General features: G+C 39.9%; 2 protein-coding genes across 2 annotated transcripts; both read right to left on the bottom strand.

Moving 5' to 3' along the window:
* Positions 1-1,652: 1,652 nt before the first annotated feature.
* LOC146314087 (alpha-1-antiproteinase F-like) lies at positions 1,653-7,989 on the bottom strand. Its single transcript, XM_084738079.1, has 4 exons — positions 7,043-7,989; positions 5,204-5,471; positions 3,620-3,767; positions 1,653-2,193 (listed from the first exon to the last, which is right to left on the bottom strand). The coding sequence occupies exons 1-4, from the start codon at positions 7,797-7,799 to the stop codon at positions 2,005-2,007; spliced, it is 1,362 nt and encodes a 453-aa protein (XP_084594205.1). The 5' UTR covers positions 7,800-7,989; the 3' UTR covers positions 1,653-2,004.
* A 1,610-nt stretch (positions 7,990-9,599) lies between these two features.
* On the bottom strand, positions 9,600-19,006 carry clmnb (calmin b). The gene is made up of 10 exons (XM_084737487.1): positions 18,729-19,006; positions 17,402-17,463; positions 17,214-17,309; positions 15,790-15,873; positions 15,602-15,694; positions 15,260-15,486; positions 14,920-15,113; positions 13,249-13,331; positions 11,324-12,822; positions 9,600-10,324 (listed from the first exon to the last, which is right to left on the bottom strand). The coding sequence occupies exons 1-10, from the start codon at positions 18,811-18,813 to the stop codon at positions 10,207-10,209; spliced, it is 2,541 nt and encodes an 846-aa protein (XP_084593613.1). The 5' UTR covers positions 18,814-19,006; the 3' UTR covers positions 9,600-10,206.
* Positions 19,007-20,389: the final 1,383 nt, after the last annotated feature.

The following is a 20,389-nucleotide window of genomic DNA, read 5'->3' as shown; positions in this document are numbered from 1 at the left end:
TTAGCATTGCTAGCGTCACATACCTTACCTTTCTTTTATCGTGGTCACAGCTGTATCAGTGAGCATTGCTTTGCAGAATGTGTTGCAGATATTGTGCTGTGTGTTTTCTTTTGGACACCGTTTTGTATGCGAACTCTTTGTGGTTTAGCTAGCCACATTTAACTACAGAAGATTTGCCTGACGTCTCCACAGCCACAGCGTTTCCCCTCTCTCCCACGTTCACTTTGGAGTCATTGTCAAGGGGGGTGGGGAGGATGACGGGATGGCTTTTCATTTACTTCTCTTTAGAGTTGTTAATTGTTTTTTCATTGGAATTGATTGATTGATGAATTCACACACACACACACACACACACACACACAAAAGTTGAAAGCTGCTAATAAAGTGATGCAGCCCACCTGTGGGGTCTCTACACTACTACTACTCTTACTATTAGTCAGAGAAGGGAAGTACAAATACTTTACTGTATTTTTTCAGGTATCTGTACTTTACTTGAGCATTTCTTTTTCTGAAAAATGTTTACTTTTACCCCCTACATTTTAACACAAATATCTGTGCTTTCTACTCATTACATTTTCAAAGCAGACTCGTTAACTTTAGTTTTAATACAAGAAAAAAACATAAAGAGACTTAAGATGAAAACAGTATAACATTTAAGAAAATGAATATGACATACTAAGATGTAAGTAGATTAAAAGGATATAAAAGATGTAACAAGACAAAAATTAAGTAAATGACTAAAAGTAAAAGATGAAAATTAAATTGGCCTAACAAGTAAAAAATGACATAACAAGATGTAACAAGACGACAGCGGGGTAATAAAATGAAAACCATATGAAAGACGTAGCAAGATGAAAATTAAGTAAAAGGCGTAACCAGATGAAAACGATTTAACAAGACAAAGCTGACATAACGAGATGTAACAAGATGCGAGACGAAAATGATATAACAAGTTATAACAGGATAAAACTGATTCAAAAATGACAATGACATAACAAGAGGAAATGTAACATGATAAAAGATGTAACAAGGCATCACAAGATGAAAATGACATAAAAGATGCATCAAGACAGAACAGACAGAGTGGGAGACTCAACCATGGATAAAAAGGTGAGCTTCAGATAGCTTTGCACAAAGACAGTCGAGAGAAATGTCCCTGAGAAAGTAACTTGTATGTATTCTTTCACTTTCCAAGTATTTCTTCCTTTACACAAATATCTGTACTTTCACTTGAGTACATAATGAGTGTACTTTGGCCACTCCTCCTATTGGCTCACAAGCCTGTGGTTTTCAAGGAGGCATTTGGACCCTTCCTGATTAATAGGCTGACATTTCTGTAACTTGTGATAGATCTGTTGTCCTATTCATCAAACTCTCCTCTATTCATCATCTCCTCACTGAGCTAAATATCATCGCGACATCTCTGCACGGCAGTCTGAATGCCAAGGTAAAAATGAGCTGATATCCAGGAGCCACCAAACTTTACTGCAGTGTGAAAATGTAACAGTTTTATGAGAGTTTTCCTTTTTGTGTTGGCGAATAAGCCCAGGCGTTCTTGCAAAGCCATTTCCGATAATTGCATAAGACGATAAAGAGATGTTACAGGAGGAAATGGGTTGCGGAGTGGAAAAAAATGACAAAAGAGAAAATGCTTTTGTAATGGAAGAAAAGTGTTTTATGTTTTTTTGCAAGGATAGCAGAGATTCAATTCAGTCACAGGGATAAATTACTGCCATTTAAATGTCTTTTCATCATTGTGTGAAAATGGAGAAATGAACTATAAATCATCCAGCAATGTTTGGGAAATTGGAGGTAAAACAAAACACATTCTGCAACTTCAGTGAAATAGCTAGAAATGCATTTTTCCCCCATAATGATATGTTATACTATAGGGGGAAAAACAAATCAAAGCTGATATATACTGTAAATGAATACAGCGTTATATCGATAGCAAGAGAAAAAAAAGGCAAAAAAAAAAAAAGAGAGTTTAATGTTCACTGCAGTCTAGACATCTGTAGGATCAATAACTCTCCCCATGAGCAGGATGAGCCCTGTGAGATCGTCATAGATTATGAGCATGAACGGTCTGTTAAAGGTGATTCTCGGGGGGACAGAGAAGTCCAGCATGATGTCAGGTCTCCCCCCGTCTTCTGATTTCGTCTCTTCCACCTCCAGCATGACCTCATGGGGAGCCTGAGTGTAACGACACGGAAACAGGAACAGTGAGAGAACAGAGACAGAAAGAATAAAGAGTGAATGCATTTAATACTTTAAACTCCAGTTCATGCATGATACAAAATGTTAGTGTGGCGTTAACATAAATGTTCAAATGACGTGAATGTGATGTTCTCTTGACACACTCGTCGTTTGAGATTTTTATATGTCAAGTCAAGAACTTAAACTGTCTTCTTAACATTTTTATTTTTTCCAAACTCAAACTCTTAATTTTTGAAATAAACTCAACAGAGTTTTGCTGACTTATAATCTTTTGATGAGATATTTTTTCTCTGCTTTACATAAACTTGAATCTTTGACTTTTAGAATCCCCCCTTGAAAATTTAATGGTTGCAATTTAAAATATTTCTAAAATATTATATTAAAATGTTTCTAAAACTCAAAGATTAAAGTTTATCTAATGAAGAAATTTTATAACAAAACTTTATAAGTTTATTAAACTTTTTCAAACTTTAGCGCTTAATTTCAGCAAAACTCAAAAATCTATTGAAGTAAGTTGCCTTGATATTTCGTCTTTTATCGTTTGCCATTTTTACAGTGTATAGCTGAGTTTCTTCAAAACCAATTAACATCATATACATTGTGTACACTGTGTATGTTTTGAGTTGCTGAACTAAAAAAGTGGTTGCAAAAACATATACTCAATGTTTATATGTTCATAAGACGTAGTCAATTTCTTGCTCAACAAAAGAAAGAACTTGTGTTCACGCATCATAACAAAAACATTTTTACAACAAGAGTTTCGGAAAAGCCTGAGAGGAAAATAGAGACTTTTTTTTCTTTCTTTTTTGGGACAAAAATGGCTCTTTTGATAGTAAAGGTCACAGATCCCTGCTTTAAACTAATGATTCAACCTAAGTTCAGTTATCTTACATTTTTAAGTTGAACCAACTCTAAAACTTTTTTTGTAATTATTACTATTTTGGGCTTTTCTTGCCTTTATTGACAGGACAGCTGAAGAGTAGACAGGAAAGGTTGGTGAAGAGAGAGGGGATGACACACAGCAAAGGGCCACAGGCGGGAGTTGAACAAGCAGCCGCTGCAGAGGACTGACAGCCTCCATACATGGGGCAGACACTCTACCAACTGAACTAAACAGGCGCCCCCAACTCTAAAACTTTTTACTGTACACATTCAAAGTTTCATGTGCAAGCTGTTTACAATAAACTGTTGAGTTTAGTTGAATGAGTGAATTGGCTTTTACAGTGAAAGAGAGACAAGGGAAATTGTACAGCTCAGCATGTCCACTGCTCAATCAAAAGTGAATTTCTAACGTGTAATATGTTCATCAAAGGCCTCTACCAAGTGCTTACGTCTGCTAGTTTGATTGAATTCCATTCTGGCAAAAAAAAAAAAAAAAAAAGGATATTTTGGTTCTCTTCACCTTGATGAGTCTCAGCGTCTTCTTCTGCGATATTCCTGAGAAGTCTGCTGAGTCGGAGAAAATGGATGACACCCCAGAGTTCTTCAGGAGGCTCTCTAAACTGTAGGATTTCCTTAGTTGGAACTTCGGGAAAAGGATTTCTGCCCGCCTGTGAAAACAACAATCAATGAGTGAATGGATTTGCTCTATAAGTTGTCTTGTTACAACTTGTTGGAGCCGTACTGCAGGCTTTCACTCACTGGTGTATAGAGAGCTGTAATTACTGCTGACTTAGAATCTACACAGCATCATTCATCATGCCAGCGGACAACAGGAAGCAAGTGACTGCAGTGGACCAGTGAGAGGGTGCCGCTCTGTGCCATAAAAGGGATCAATACATATACCGTGCAGTCAGGGATAAGCAAACACTTTATATAGGACATATACTGCATATACTGTACATGCTCATATACAGATATTCATGCCGTTTCACATCCTTGATCACTTAACCCTGATCTCACACAAAGCACAAAAAGAACCTTTGCACTGCTAAAGGGTCACTTCACCCAAATTACAAAAGAAAACTACAACGTCAGGGAAAACAACCATATTTTCTTACTCTTGCCCCTGTAGAGTCTAGCTTTGTTTGTCCAGGATTTCAGATATTCGTCCCGGACATTTATACCTCCACCCAGTACAGTGGAGCTGAATGGAGTTTGATTTATGCTGTTCACAGCATTTAACTAGCAGTTCGCCCACCAGGCAACAGATGGTGAAGCACCTACTGCAATGCCACCACGACTGCCAGATGTAACCAGCGTAAACTTGCAGAGCTCTGCCAACATTAACATGACCTCCATATATGTTGTCTTGAGCTGAAACAAGATTTTAAACTGAAGCAGTTGTTGATCACTTGTGACTCCCAGCAGTCAGTTAAGAAGAGTTTCTTTTCTTTTTTGCAACATTTCATTTTGCAAGTTCTCTTCATATTTGCTTGAGAATTAGATGGAAAGATGGCTTTGTTGACTTCTTTTTTAAACATGATGAAAGTATGGCTTTTATACTTCATCTATGTATCATGTACTAATTTGAGCAAGGCTACAGACTTCTCAATAGAAACAAAACTTTGCTACGCTGTTGAATTTTTAAAATGTGTAAATGTTTAATGATGTGAGCACCACAAATGGAATTCCATCCACTATTGTTAAATTGCACTGGGAACATAAATCTCAAAGACAGATGTCTTGGAAACGGGACACTCAATAACAATCTGCATTGCTACCACTGTGGATAAAAGATATGTTTGGGTGTAATTAATTGTATTAATGGTGAGCTGCCGCTTAAATTTTTTGCCTTTCTAGCTTTACAATCACTGTGTTTGTCAAGCACCTCTCCCCAGCCTCATCTCGAAGCTCCTGTTCTGAATTCACTTCAGCAGGAACTTGTTGCAATTCAAATCCGGTGAAATCACTTCATATTCACTCATCCTTGAAGCTGCTGACACAAAAGCCTGTTCAAGTAGTCAGGAAAAACATGAGAGGGTAGCCTGACATGGTTTGTACCTCATTCTTGTATTCAACAATTAGGAACCCCAGCCCCACCTACCCCGGCTTCAGGTTGCTGAGCCAGAAGCTCATGCGGCTGTCGGAGAGGCAGTCCTCCAGGGGCTGCAGCTCGCCTTTAGGCAGCAGGAGCAGCAAGGCCAGGCGCTCTGACTGGGCCAGCCGCACCACCGTGGCCGAGCAGTTGGTATCGTATAACATCTTCACCTCAGAGGAGTCGTCCCTGAACATCATGGCGACGTCCACGCTGGTCGTAGCGTTCAGCTGGAAGCTCCGTGGCACTGTGTGGCGCCGCTCAAATGGTTGACGACCTGATTTATGTGTCATTAATAAAGGGAACAGGTTATGGATGAAAGGTGAAAATAAATTGGCAAAGATAGAGGCTGCAAATCTTTAAAAAAAAAAAAAAAAAAAACACCCACTGAGTGAATTTACTACCACCAACTGTCACAAGTGAGCATCTGCTCTTCATAAGAAAGAAAGACTGATGAAGAAGCAGGTGCTCAATGTGCTGAACAGCGGGTGGTGTTTCATTGACACGATGAGCTCATATTGAAGTGTACTGACTTTACTCTTTCTCATCTAGCTGCAATTTATTCTCATTTAAGCTTTCACATAAACATGTTTTTGAAGGTGTACGTTTCTCTTTTGCAAAGCAGTGAAAGTGATTCATCTGTCTGATTGTTCATACCTTTACAGAGAAAGCAGGGGGGGCTTTGAAGTGAGGTTATGTGAGGTACTTAAACACTGGCAGTAGCTGTGTTTGCATGAACCCTAATATTTCACAAATAATCAGAGTAACAGCCCAATCAGACTAAACGTGTCTCATGTAAACAGCTGAATTAGGAATGACTGATCCGATATGGCTGCATCCAAAGAAATTTTCTGGTTGAAAGGGGAAATAGGAAAATAATAACTTGTTTATCTCTAGTCGGAATTGCAAGCTAAGTAATGAACTGCGGTGGACAGGGTCACCACCTAAAAAAGGCCCAGCTAAAATATTCAATATCACCTTAAGTATACACTATATTTAGAATATTTTCTCAGCTTAACTTTGATATTGGACAGCTTTTTCTGTCAGGAAACTGAAGTTACATTGCTCTTTAAATTGCTTTTTTCCCACCACCAAACAGAAATTTTACCTCGCAGAACATAAGAGTTACTGGTCTACCACTGCCTCAGTCTATGACTTGTGGGGTTACGGTATTTTAAAACAGTAGTTCAGATTCACCAAAGTCACACAATAACACAAACTACCCAAATGATCAAGGCAGCAGTAGACCAGCACCGCCTCTATTCTGCAAGGAAAAAAATGACTGATATCACCTGTGTAGTTTGCTTGACCAATGTGTAAGTTATATTGCTAGGGCTCTTTCTCACATTAAAACAATAAGACGTTGTTTAATGACGGAGTGAAGTGGCATGGCATCATGGGAGTTGTTGTCTTTTTTTTTGTTCAACCATTGCTGTCAATGAAACTCTATTTGACATGGCTCAGACAGAAATCACTAGTGATGTAATTTAGTAAATTTTTATCAATGTAAAGTTTAGTCACGTTTGCCAACTTCCTTCCTCACTCTCTGACGTACATCACATATCCTGTCTTTTCCCAGAAGTTATAGCAACTAGTGGCTATAGGAAACATTTGGGACAATTTAAGTACACAAGCAGTGCATTGCTTAGCTTGACATTTTGGTAATCTTGCTGCTTCTCTGAACTGGAGGCATGCTCACACCATATGCTCTTGGTAATACACTGACTATCAAAAAGTACCTCATACAGCCTCACTTCAGCTAATCCAGACTTTCTCTTTAATGCACAGGAATACTTCCAGCCTTTTTTTAGAGTATGAATATGCATGTACTTATATACAAGAGGCTACCTTTGAAATACACATAATTGTTCAGTGCAAGTTTGTCAGAGGCTTGCAAGTCTTTCATCAGCGTCTCAAAGCTGCTGTTGAAGGTCAAGGATCCAGAGTGCTGAGGTCTGGACAAAAAACTATCAAAGTCTAGTGACGGTTTGCCATCAATATGTAGGCTGCTCCACATTCTTAACTGATCCCCAACCTCAGGTCCAGTCCTATGCTCTGCCCCATCATCTACGTCAGTTCTGTTTCCAGCTCCTGCAGCGGACTCAATCCCAGCTTCTGTTCCGGACTCTGATTCTGACCTTTGAACCCCTCCTCCGCCCCCTCCCTCCTGGGGAGCGAGGCTCTGCTGCAGTTCTGTAAGAGCTGATACGGTGGCCTCCACGCTCCGCTCCGTAGAGTTGGCTGCTAGCCCCAGCGCCCCCAGGGCCTGGCTCCGGCTCTCAGACCCTGACACTCGGGACAGCAGGGCCAGAGCTGACGCCAGGCCCAGGGGCGAGAACAAGATATTCTGTTGCTGCTGCTGCACCCCGCGCTCAGCGGTGGTTCTGGTGGCCAGGTCATGGTAAGGTCCAAAGGCCAAGGCTGTGTTTAAGGCTGATGCGTTGAGCTTCTGCTCCTGATTGACCTCTTGTTCCTTCCACAGAGTCCGGCCTTTCTCAGGCTTCGGTGGAAGCGACCCATCTGCTGTGCAGCCCGTTAGCAATGCCAGCACTGTCAGACATGTAAAAGTGCACGTAACAGACATGATCGCTCCTTCTCTCGCCATCCTGGCCAGGCCTGATTCAGAGATGCCGTAGGTTGATCTCACATAAGAGCGGCCAAACTCCAGCTTTGGGGAAGTGTTGTTCTTGTGGCTCTGTGCGGGGGTGGTGGTGGTGTTGAAAGTGTATCGATCTCTGAGGGCTGAGCTTTTGACCCGTGGGTTGAGCTCCAAGCAAACAATGGCAGCATGTTTAGTTTCTTAGAATTTCAACAGCAATGGATGTGTGTGTGTATTTAGTGGACAGTGAGGACGGTGCAGTTCTCATTCCCCCCTGTAATACACAGTTGGTCAACATGGATTTAGAACTCTTATGCAACTGATGCATACTCAAATTTTGCTCTAGTTTGACTGTGTACACACTGGTACTCCAACAAAGACACTATTCATGTGCTTAATATGTAGACGTGGCCTGCTCTTTGTACTTCTTTTAGACTGTGCCACCATGACAGAGCTCACACGTTAAAGAGTCCAAATCACAACACAGTAGCTGCTGATTCTGTTGCCTTCATTTGGCTGATTTATTCTTAATTTAATGGGACAATTTGGATTATTTGAAGTGGGATTGTACAACGTACTTCGCAAAAGTCAATGTATTAGCTACAGTAGATGGCGGTCAGCACACCCACACTTTGGTGAAGCAGAGAGTAGCACCAGGATGGAAGCTAAACAATGTACTGCTGTGGACAGGATCAGCAACAAAAGGTATTTTAGCCACTTAAATAAGGTCCATCTAAAAATCTCAATATCAGTTCAAGTATACACAATATCTAGAATATTTTCACCACTTTACTTTGCTTTACTTTTCTCTCTCTCTCTCTCTCTCTCTCTCTCTCTCTCTCTCTCTCTCTCTCTCAACCAGACTCCTTAAACAAAATCATTTATTTTACCTTTCATTACATAACAGATGCTGGTCTACCACTGCTCTTGTTTGTTAGTTTCTCTGCTTTATTGACCTTGGTGAATCCAAACTAACCCTTTAAAACACTGAAGTCACACAATAACACAAACAAACTGACAGATCAAGACTAACAGCTCCCGTATTCTGCAAGGTAAAATGACTGGTTTTGTCAGTGAAGCCTGGTTGGGTGATAGAGAGTGATATTTGGCTTATATAACAGCAGTTTACTGTTGGAAAAGGCCGTTTGACAATGAAGTAAGGCAATGGAAATATTCTAAACATAGCGTACACTTAAACTGATATTGACTTTTTTTTTTTTTTTTTTTTTTTAGATAGGGCTTTTTTAGGCTAAAAATACATCTTATGCGTTACCCTGTGCACAACAGTACTTTGCTTGGTTTATATGCTGGTACTCTTCTCTGCTTCTCCAAACTGTAGGTAATACACTGACTCTTGATAAGCACCCCATACAACCCCTCTTAAAATAACCTAAATTTTCCATTTAAACAAAAATAATAAAATATTAATTAATGTGAGGTCAAAGACTGTACTGATACGCTTCCTACATGTGAGACTCAGTCCCACCCCTCCTTCTATCCCGGCTGATCACCATCTGAATAATCACCAAAAAATTGCTCAAAATATTAATTTGACAGCAATTCATAAATCAAAGGAAAATATTTACATTACAATAAATTCGCTAATTGTGAGAATATAATTAGCAATCAGTACAAAAAAATGGCTCCAACATACAGTGTGTCTGCAGCACCTGCAGTAGAAATGCAGTACTTACATGGCTAATTCTACCTTGTGGAAAGGAGCAGAGGAACTATATGATAAAAGAAGTATCTGTTTTTTTATTTATATCTCACTGTCACCAAATTGTCAAGAAAAAAAGCCATAAGCTTTAACTATCATATAGTATCTGAGATGAAAACAATGAAGCAGTATACATTCTAAGCTGCAAGTGACACAAGTGAGAGTCTACGAAATGTCAAAGTGGTCATTACATGTTATTAGCTTTATCCCACCATGTCAATACAGCCTCTAATTAAACAGCAGGTCATATGGGACTCTCAACAGAACACTGTATAGACATTGTCATGTGACATGGTTGCTAATGTGATGCTGCATTGCCACCATGTGGTTGGTAACATGCATTGAAATTGAATTTGGTGTAAAATAAATCAAATAAACAGAGCATTTTTGTCATGCATTCAGCAAAAATACCTCATAAAGCACATCTAATTATCTGTGAATTATAAGATATAGTAGCTGAAAAAAATGTGAAATAACAAGAATAACATTATGTGTTTATCTGAAGCAATAGCTCAAATGACAAATTATTTCTGCCTGCAGCAAAGAGCAAACATAATCATTAAATACTGCCTTCAGGGAAATTTAGTGACACAGATAAAGAGTCAGCCCATCACTAAGTGTCCCTGTTTGCCTCATTTGTGGAAAATGGGCTAATAAGCATATCTTAATAAGAAGTGTGTACTGCAGGGGGACTCAGAGGTTCATCTGAGTGAGGATGAAGTAGCAGTAGAGCAGAATCCACAGGACCAAGAGCATCTCCAGCTCTGCTGGGGTTGAGGATGGAACAGAGTGAAGAACGAATCCTTCATCTCTGTCAGAAAGGAGATACAACACAAGAGTGTTAGATTAGGTATTGGTGGAGGAAGTACTCAGATCATGGATTTAAGTAGAAGTAGCAATACCACAGTGTAGAAATAATGTAGCAAAAGCCCTGCATTCCAGTTTTTACTGAAGTGAAAGTACAAAAGTGTGAGAATCAAATAAAGCACCAAAAGTAAAAGTACTTATCATGCAGGATGGCCCATTTCAGAGTAAAGCTGGTTTATAATTACAAATGCATTAAATGCACAATATGTAAATTATTGCAGAAATAATGTTCATGGATGAAGTAATATTAAAGTTTTATTTGCACTAGGTTTTGTTATATTTGGCAGATTATCTCCTGTTTTCCTGTAAGTTATAGCAGCAGGAAGCACACTGTTATCTCAAATAAATTACAGATTTCTCTGCATTTAAACATTGTTGGAAACATTTTGGATAATGTAAGAACGCAGCTCAACAAAACATATAACATGTCTAGCGTGATTAGACATTTAATGCAGAAATGTTATATATGTGTTATAGCTTTCATGTGTTCATCTTCTTTATCTATATTATCTTTAATGTTGCTGCTGCTAAATATGGAGCTCATTTTAATTACTTTATATTCTGGGCAGCTTGTGAATTTTTATTAAATTTCATCTCCATCTCTAATTTATATCATAATTTCTTTGTTCATTATCTTTTGTATTAATCTGAATATGCACACTATTGAAGTTATCAAATAGTTATCAAATAAATATAGTGGAGTGAAAAGTACAATATTTCTATATAAGTAAAGTACCTCAGAATTGCACTTAAGTAGCTTATATTTTGAATAAGATCTGACTATTTTTTCCATCATGGCCCATTGTTTAAAACACTAGTAGTCAGTCTACCACCAATATTGTGAACTGAATATATGCCAGGCGTAATTGTATAGCTTGACACAGTTATCATAATTATGGGGGGTGGTGCTAAACTCACAGTCGAGTGTATTGCCATGACGTACCTGAATGACTGCGAGGCTGCACCGCAGGCAGGAGTCAAACTGGTATCACCACTACGGACGTTAACACCTCCATTAGTGCCATTTTGGGGGTTCGTTTTACCAGGATGCTCTATTATTGTTGCCGTCTCGTCACTCAGTTTACGTCTCCTAATCTGAAGTCCTCTGTCTCTCTCCTCTACTGTTATGACTGCCTCAACATCCACTGAATTCTTGACTTCATCTTTGTATTCTTTCCTATCTTCTTCTTTACAAGTTAAATCCTCTGCTCTGGTGGAACTGACTTTCCTGTAATTTTCTTCCTCTGTGGTAATCGTAGTTGTACCGTCTTCTCTGACTTCATTTAGAGTTTCGCTGGCACCTTGCTGATTTTCCCTCTCTTCCTTCTTTACATCATCCACTTTCTCTTCTCCTAACTTTCTGTCCTCAAATATTGTCACACTGTCTTTCTCTTCTGTGGTGACTACCACACTCTCCTCGCTCACCTGTTCACCTGTTTCAAAAAGCCCTCCTTCAGATTTTTCCCTCAGCTCCTCCTTCCAACTAGTCTCTTCAGAGAGTTTTGTTTTCTTGGTTTCATCTGACAGAGACTCTGTTTCATCATTCGTCACCGGTCTACCATTTTCTGTGTTCTCCTTCGTCCTGTCTTCATCACAGTTATCTCCATCATCATTATCCTGTCGTCTGACTGCTCTCTCCTCTTCACATTCCTCTTCTTCCGCTGGCTCGGTGTCTAACACAGCTCTACTGTTTTGCTCGCTGGAACTACTTTCATTTTTGTCCAAAACAAACTTCCTATCAACCTGTGACTGATCCCTGACTTCTGATCCTTCCTGATGTCTATCACCGTTTAACATCTCAGATAGTTCCTGATGTTCTGACTCTTCGGGGTGCTGTCCATTCAGAAACATATCCTCCGCTGTTTCCTCTTCGACCCGCGGCACTTGTCTTTTCAGCTGATTATATGGTTGAAAAACCTCTTTATTCAGATCCAGGATGTAGCTGTAGGCCTCCTCCTCGTCTGAATCCAGTGCCGACAAGCTGTAGATTCCTTCCTCGGAGCTCAAAGAAAAGTGACTTTCATCCACTCTTGGCTTGTTGTAGCGTTGATCCGCAGACCCTTTCTCCATCCATGATTGGATCTCCTGGCTGACTACGCCTGCGTCCAGCGGACTGATTGGCTTCAAAGCGCTATAAGACCTGCTTTTCTTTTTGTTAAATGCTGAAGTGACAGCACTGCCCACAGGTTGTTCAGTGATGCTTGTGCTATGGCAGGATGAGGAGATGTCACCGCTGCTGGAGGAGCGGTGAACAGAAGTGACACGGGTGCTACCTGAGGGTCTTTGGGCCCACTGTTTCCACAGTAGCTGCTCCCTGCTGTCCTCGAAGCCTTTGAGCAAAGCCTGAACCTCTGGGTCGTCAGTGAGGATCTCCCCAAAGCTGACTGACTCAAGTGATCCAAACTTTGGAACGGCAGGAACTTCAATATCTGCTGTATGATCCTGTAATATATGATTTAAGAGCGGTACTCAAATGGTATATCAGCAAATAATACCCAGAAAGAAGTATCTTTGATTCATAGTGTTTGTGAATGCATTTGTTGGACATTTTGGGAAAAAAGCATATTCACTTTTTCCCAGTCAGATGAGAAAATTGATCTCAATCTTACACTTATGCTCTAAAATATTTTATGTAATTTCCGCCACTCTCTCACATAAAAATAACAAAAGATGTAGTTTGGTGACATTGTGAAATAGGGTGGGATCATGGGAGTTATTGTCTTCATTTTTAAGTTAAGCTAAGCTAATTGATGGCTGGTGTTAGCTTCATATTCAGCAGACGAGTAAGAGGGTGGCATCATTTTTTTCAAGTAACTCTCTGTAAGAAAGTGGAAAGGCAAAATGTGGAATTATTTAAGTCACACTAACCTCATCTATGCCTGAACAATGCCCCAAGAACAAAGACAAGTAGGTGATGATGGACTTCTCATCTGGTGAAGTGCATAATACATCTGTGGAAAGAAGAATACATAGTTTTCACACAGCAGCAGGGTAGACTGTGACTTAAGCTAAAATTATACCTTCCACTTCCACAAGTGCATGAGGGTCAACAAGGGTCCACATGATGTAGATTTTGTCATTAGAGGATGTACATGTAGGCTCTGTGTGGGCATCTGTGTAACCCCAGTTTGTTGTGACCGTGCGGACTTGTCCATGCAGCTACTACGCCAGTCCCGTAGACGTCGATCTACTGTGCACGTGTGGAACGTGTCCCTCCAAGCAGACTCCAGAAAGTATACAGGTGTACATCAGTACATCCTGCACCGGTACTTGTGCATATCCAACAGGTGACCCACAAAAACTCTGTGTAACAGGTGCAAAACTATATTTCTAGAAATTTATGGTGGTGGGCATGGATTAAAATTCAGTACCTGTGGGCAGGCAGCAGACCAGAACCAGAATATAACACATACAATACAATAATATGTTGTTTCCTTGGTACCCTTTTTTTAACATTTATATCCAATAATACAGTAATATGAAGCCTAATCAGCCAGCAGGCTTTTTATTTTGATACAACCATTAACCCCAAATCCTGCCAAACAATGGAACGTCACTGAACTACACATCGCTGAATTCCAAGTCAGATGTTTGGGGTGATTTTGGTGTGCTCAAAGACTAAGAATAACGTTGTCAGTGACTTTGCTGCCTGTAAAAAGTTTCAAAAAGTATTTGTTTCTGATAGCCACAAGTGAGGCTTGTCATCACTGTGGAATCACAGCTGCAGAGGTACAGGTGCTGTGCCAGTTGGGAACATGAGTGAGTGAGTGTATGTGTGTTTAATCAGAGGTGCAGGTTGGGTTGTGGGGCTTTTATTCACTGTTCTGGCTGGGTAATGAGTCAGATCTCAGTTTTGTGGTGTGGGCAGGTTTGTAGAGTTGGACCCAGTAGGCCTATGCATGACGTCCACAGCTGTCTGTCTGGAGTATAAACCAGGGTTTTAGACAACATCCAGCTGTTAGGGGGGCAGTTCAAGCCTCTGTCAGTCCTTTTCCACCAACACGGAACCAGCCCCATTTCAGAGCAATCATTTCCACCTTAAATGAACTTGTTCAGACCCTGAAAAGTTGGTTCTTTGGGAACCATTTTCTAAAAGTTACTGCATTGTGCAACACACTTCATTGATGCCATTCTTGATTACAATGGTTCTGCTCAAAACTGGTGGAAAAGTAGGCTCATTTGCTAGATAGATTCAACAGGTCTTGAATGGAACTGGTTCAAGAACGAGAGCTGATTTGGTGGACAAGGGCAGTATATGATACTGAAGGTACAAAAAGATTGGCACTACACACAGCAGTGACCCTTGCTGCTCATTTCTAATGAGGTCAACTGCTAATTTGGCCTGAAAGTGACAGATATGTCAGATTTACTCCTACAGTCCTTTGATAGGTGGTATCATTACACTGTGTCGTGGGCCTCTACCACCTACTTAGCATAGTTGCAGTGGTTATACTGTTTAGCTGAAGATGCAGAAAGACATTTGTCTCTGTGAATGAAAATGGACCAGTGTGAAACACTTTCTATTCTGTAAGTTTTTACCTTCCGGCTCCAGCAGAATTGGTATGTCCAGATTGTGATGGGCTATCATGAAAGCCAGCTGGATGTTTTCTCTTGGCTCTCTAGACAGGCTCTCCCTCAGGTCAACCAAGGCTGGATTTATGGACTTAATCATAGCTAGGAATGCCAGCCCACTCCTCCAGCTCTTTCCAAAGTCGTGCACCTCCACCCCAAATCTGCAAATTTAACATCACATAATAGAAAAACATAACCTACACAGCCGGCTCATATTTCGCTTCACTCATTGTGGTTGCATAAGTATATATTTGGGTTTCACTGACAAAAATGATTTTGTAAGCATTTGGATCTTTTTCAGACTCACTTTGATGTGCATCTTTGGACCCATTGCAGCAAAGTCTTGATTGCTTTCCCTTGGTACTTTGGCTCCCTGGCAGCCTTTCTGCCTTTGCTTGGCAGGGTGCTGCGGGAGTAGCTGCCAATGTCATTTGGCTGGGGTGAAAGGTCACCGGAGGAGGGGTAACTGCTCATTGATAAGGAAGAGAGGCTAGAAGACAAATGCCTCTGGAAGCCTCCCATCACCTCCTTTACCTGTATTAGAGTAACAGAGCAGAGTGTATGTAAGGTCACTGACAAAGGCAAACAATTGGGCAAGAAGTGAAATATGTTAAGTCATTCGAGTGATGGATGATGGAAAATAGCCTGCCTGGAAATACAGGATGATGTTCCAGACAAGATTTAGAACAACAGAAGGAACGCCATCAGCGATACCAGAGGCATCGATGCCAAGCAGCTTCACCTGAGGGACAACAGACATCATCCAGAATCAAGTTTTTCCTGATTTGATTGTAAGTCTACTACATGTGAAAACAACGTCACTGTAAACACACTCACATGCCTATCATCCAGGAAAGCCAGCGCCTTGGAAATGTTGTTCAGTCTGAAAATGCGGTGAGGCGACGACCTAAACCTGTAAACCTACATCACAGGAATAGACCTTTGTCACAGCAGCCATATTGAAATAGTGGTATAAACACAGGTGTTACCAACTGATACCACTCTCTTGTGAGGCAAATATGAAGCTACAGTCAGCAGCCGGTTAGCTTTGCCTAGTGTTAAGACAGGAAGCAGGCAAGTAGCTTTGTCTCTGTCTGTGGTATTAAATGTTATAGACTTCCTGTCTTGTAAGTGGGTCTGTTTTTAAGTGTTTAAAGTGCTGTAAACATTGTGTGGATGAATGAAAGCTGATACAGTACACTAGATGAGTACAAATTGAATGTTTGTACCTTATTTTCAATTTTATCTGCTAGATTAATATGCTTAATGTTGTTATGGAGCATGTCTGGGGTGCCAGATATTGTGAGAGTATGTTGTCAAATTGTGTGTTGCTGAGACAGATCTCAAATAAAGTTCATTATCTCTTGATTTGTCTTTATGAAAAATACAATTTCAGTGTCAGAATTTCGTAAGATGATATTTACTTTGGTGACTACAAGGCAGAAGAATGTGTCATAATCTCTGCTCACTTTCACTTCCCTTATTGGAGTGAATAGACTCAGGACCTGCTGCTAGTCTCCTAAAAGAGCACAGCAGCAGCGAAACTCGTGAGACAGATACGTGACTCTGATGTCTACTTCTTGATCAAGCTTTAAAGGAGCAACAGGTACTGTAGCAACTGCATGTGGAAAAATAAGCAAAGCAGTCCAAATAGCGACTTGGAGTCACTGACGTCATATTAAATAGGCTGAAATCATATTTAACACACAGTCTGTGGTTGAAGTGAGTTGTCTGCTTCCCAGACAGTAACAAGCAAGGATGAGGCCTCTATTGTAAGTTGACCAGGTGTCACTCATTCAGCAAACATTCGGCATTGTCTTGAACTCTGTGGACATTGTGGCTGTAGCACTATTGTCAGAGAAGTGAGAATTTCCACTTATTACATTTCCTTATGTCTGCTGACATCATATCATAGCTATTTTCTGATTTATTACAGTAAATGTATCACAGATTGCTTCCTTAAATATGCTCCTAGTCAGATTTCCTCTTGCCTTTGAACAGAGCCAGGCTAGTCGCTTCCCCTTGACCCCAGTCTTTGTGCTCAGCTAAACTAACTGGCTTTATATCTGTTATACAGACATGAGAGTGGTATCAATCCTCTACAGTCATTTGACTATTTTGTTGATTGTTTTATTTGAATTTGTTTTATAGATCCCATCAGCTCACAAATATGGTGCAGCAGCCCATTCTCTTCCATTTGCACACAAATAACATGACTTTGATTTCAAATTGGGTGCAGTTCATACCAGCTTGGCTCTTACCAGTTTGCACCCCGACAGCTCTTCCAGCAGAGCCATCAGTATTCTGCCATCCTGAATGTCTGTGAACAGGTCGTGCACTGCGACCGGAGGATCACGCTGGAAATAACAAATCGTAAACCTTATTGGCGATTGCATTTAAAGCGTAGAAGAATAATGTTACAGTAAAACCGTATTGATTTGTGCCTCACTCTGTGCAGGAACACATTCATCCACCTGGTGAAGGTTCTCGTCTGTGCAGCTTTCCTCTCATCTGTGAAGAGGAAACAGAGGTTTGTCAAAGAAAATTTAGCAGTTTTCCAATTGAACAAAAGCCTGCGTTAACTGAATACCATATGAGGATTTTGTGTCTATAAGCAGGAAGAGTCTGATAGAACATAGGAAAATGGAGCATACAGTGATGACTGCAGAAAATGAATATTGATTGAATATTGATATCTTGTGTTTATACACACACACACACACACACACACATATATATGTATATATATATATATATATATATATATATATATATATATATATATATATATATATATATATGTACTTGAGTACTTCTTTTTCTGACAACTTTTTTTAGATATATGCTCTCCACTTCTTAACACAAATATGTAAAATGTAAATGTGTAAAATGATGTAATGACGAAAACAGCATAAAAAACTTAACCAGATAAAAAACAACATATAAGATGTAACAAGACAAAAAAGGCGTGAAAGACAGAACAAGACAAAAGTGACATAAAAGACGTAAGAGGACAAAAATGGTATAAAAGATGTAACGAGACAACAGGGACGTAACAGGTGTTATAAGACGAATGCAACATAACAAGACGTAAAGACACGAAGGAAATAAAAAATGTGACAGAACAAAAACGACATAGCAATACATAACATCTGAAAATTACATAAATGTTAGATCACCTAACAAGATGAAAACCAACATAACAAGACAAAAATAACATAAAAGATGTAACAAGACAAGATGTAACCAGATGCAACAAGACCAAATAAAAAACAGCAATACATAACAAGACAAAAATGACAAGAAGTATATAACAAGACAAAAATAATGCAACAATATGTAACAAGATAAAAAGAATGTAAAAGACATAACAAGACTTTACTCTTCAAATCCTCTACTTTTTTGCTTTTGCTTGAATAAAGACGTTCAATCAGTATCAGTATGTTTACTAGTCTTCTGTTACACAAGTATCTGTACTTCTGTTTGAGCACAGGATGTGTGCACTTACTGTCTCTGACTGTATACAACACACTCCACACTAGAGAATATTTTGGAAGCAAATCATGAAGTGATGAAACTGTGCGATTGGGCAATCAGATACCTGGACTGTAAGGAAATTCAGTTCAGGGAGGAAAAGACAGACACATATTGCAAAGTGTTTTCTCCTTTCAAAAGTAGTTTTTCTTGTGTATGCAGTGATAAATTATATTCTAATCACACAGCGGGTCTGTATTAGCTGTATTATCATTATAAGACAGTATTTGTTGTCACAGTACCTTGAGACTGCTGCTCATGTTGAGCACTGATCTCTCCCGCTGATTTCTCCTCTGAATTCTCGTTGACCTTGTCCTGCGTCCTCATCTCACTTCAGTCTCACTTGGACTTGTGATCCATTGCAGGTACAAGACAGGAGAACAATCCAAAAGGTCAGCCGCTTGTCGCAATTAGAGGGGCTCTTAGATTTCCTCACAGAGTACGGCTGAATAAAATGCAAAGTGAGGCAGTGTGTCCTGCCTGAACACGCTGAAACCTCCCTCTGAGGCGTTGATCAACTCTATCTTACACTCCCCAGAGACAGCTCATGCCGAGTCCTATTGGCAGGCCGCGGTTCATAAAACTCTTGTCAGCGGAGGCAGTCGCATGAAGTCCTTAACGGTTAAACTGAGGGAGTCAGCTGGGATCACTGGGTTACGTTATAGGTTGAACAGTTTTCCTGCAGAGGCCTGTAAGAAATGTTTCTCAGGCTCATAACAGAGTGATTCACTGACAGCAGCATGTTCAGCTCAGACTGGAGGAATGAACAGGCTGCCTCACAGGAATGAGCAGATGTATCCAGGGGTTTTACTGAGGGTTTTTTTTTATAGTATTTCTATATAGAAAAAAACATGTTATCTGTAGAGATGGTTTAAAAACCCAAACTCCCAAACTTTTTTCTAAAGAAACTCATTTTCTATCAGAGTAAACTGACAACCCCTGACTAAGTGTATATATTTTTCATATAGTATTCAGTAAATAACAGCAGTGACCAAAGTATACATTTTTGTATTTTTCTCTTTGGAAAGAGATGCATTTATGTAGAGTAAACATATTGTATTGTAAACAACATACAGATGACTTCTACTAATACCAACCGTTTTTTAAAACATTTGGATAAATGAGTCAGACGCAATCAAACCAGACACTGATGTTGCTCATTGTTACTTTTCACCTTTCCTGTTGGGACAAAAGAAACAGGCACAGCACGAATGTAAATCAACCACAGTAAGTAAGTATTGAATATTTCTGGTATGTAACACTAAGTAACGCTTCTGTTAGTCCTCCAGACAAATGACCATATGATCCTTAAATCAATTTATTATGTTAATTGTTGCAATTGTATGATCTGGGTCATTGAACTGCATAATCACACACATGAGCTCTGTTGGTCTTCCTCACCCTAAACCCTGGGCACTTCTTGCAAATATAAAGAGCAAAGACATATATCTTTATCTTTATCTTTTGTTTTCGTACGATGAACTAGTGACTTGTCCAGGGTGAACCCCGCCTCTCGCCCAATGTCAGCTGGGATAGGCTCCAGCAGCCCGCGACCCTTATGGACTAAGCAGTTACAGAAAATGAATGAATGAATGAGTTTTCTTCAGACAAAGGCCTACTGTATATTTTACATATAGGTTTTCTTAAACCCCTTAAAATTAAGAAGGCCTGATGACCTCCATTACACTCTGGGAAAACCTCGTGAGGGTCAGCATCCATGGTTTGGGAACCAGTGGTTTAAGAGCTTTTTTGTTTTTAGACTTACAGTCTTTCAGTCATTGTATGCCATACAGGACTTATGAGAGAAAGATGGGGTATAACATAAAACAAAAGTCCTCAGCCTGGGACATGACAGTCTACACAGGCATTCAGACCCAAACAGTCTTGCATTAGAACGGCTCAG

This window comes from Lutjanus erythropterus, chromosome 15 (genome assembly GCF_056507025.1).
Source record: "Lutjanus erythropterus isolate fLutEry1 chromosome 15, fLutEry1.hap2, whole genome shotgun sequence".
Classification (NCBI taxonomy): Eukaryota; Metazoa; Chordata; class Actinopteri; order Lutjaniformes; family Lutjanidae; genus Lutjanus; species Lutjanus erythropterus.
Note: the sequence above shows the minus strand (reverse complement) of the source record. Positions and strands in the feature narration are given on the sequence as shown.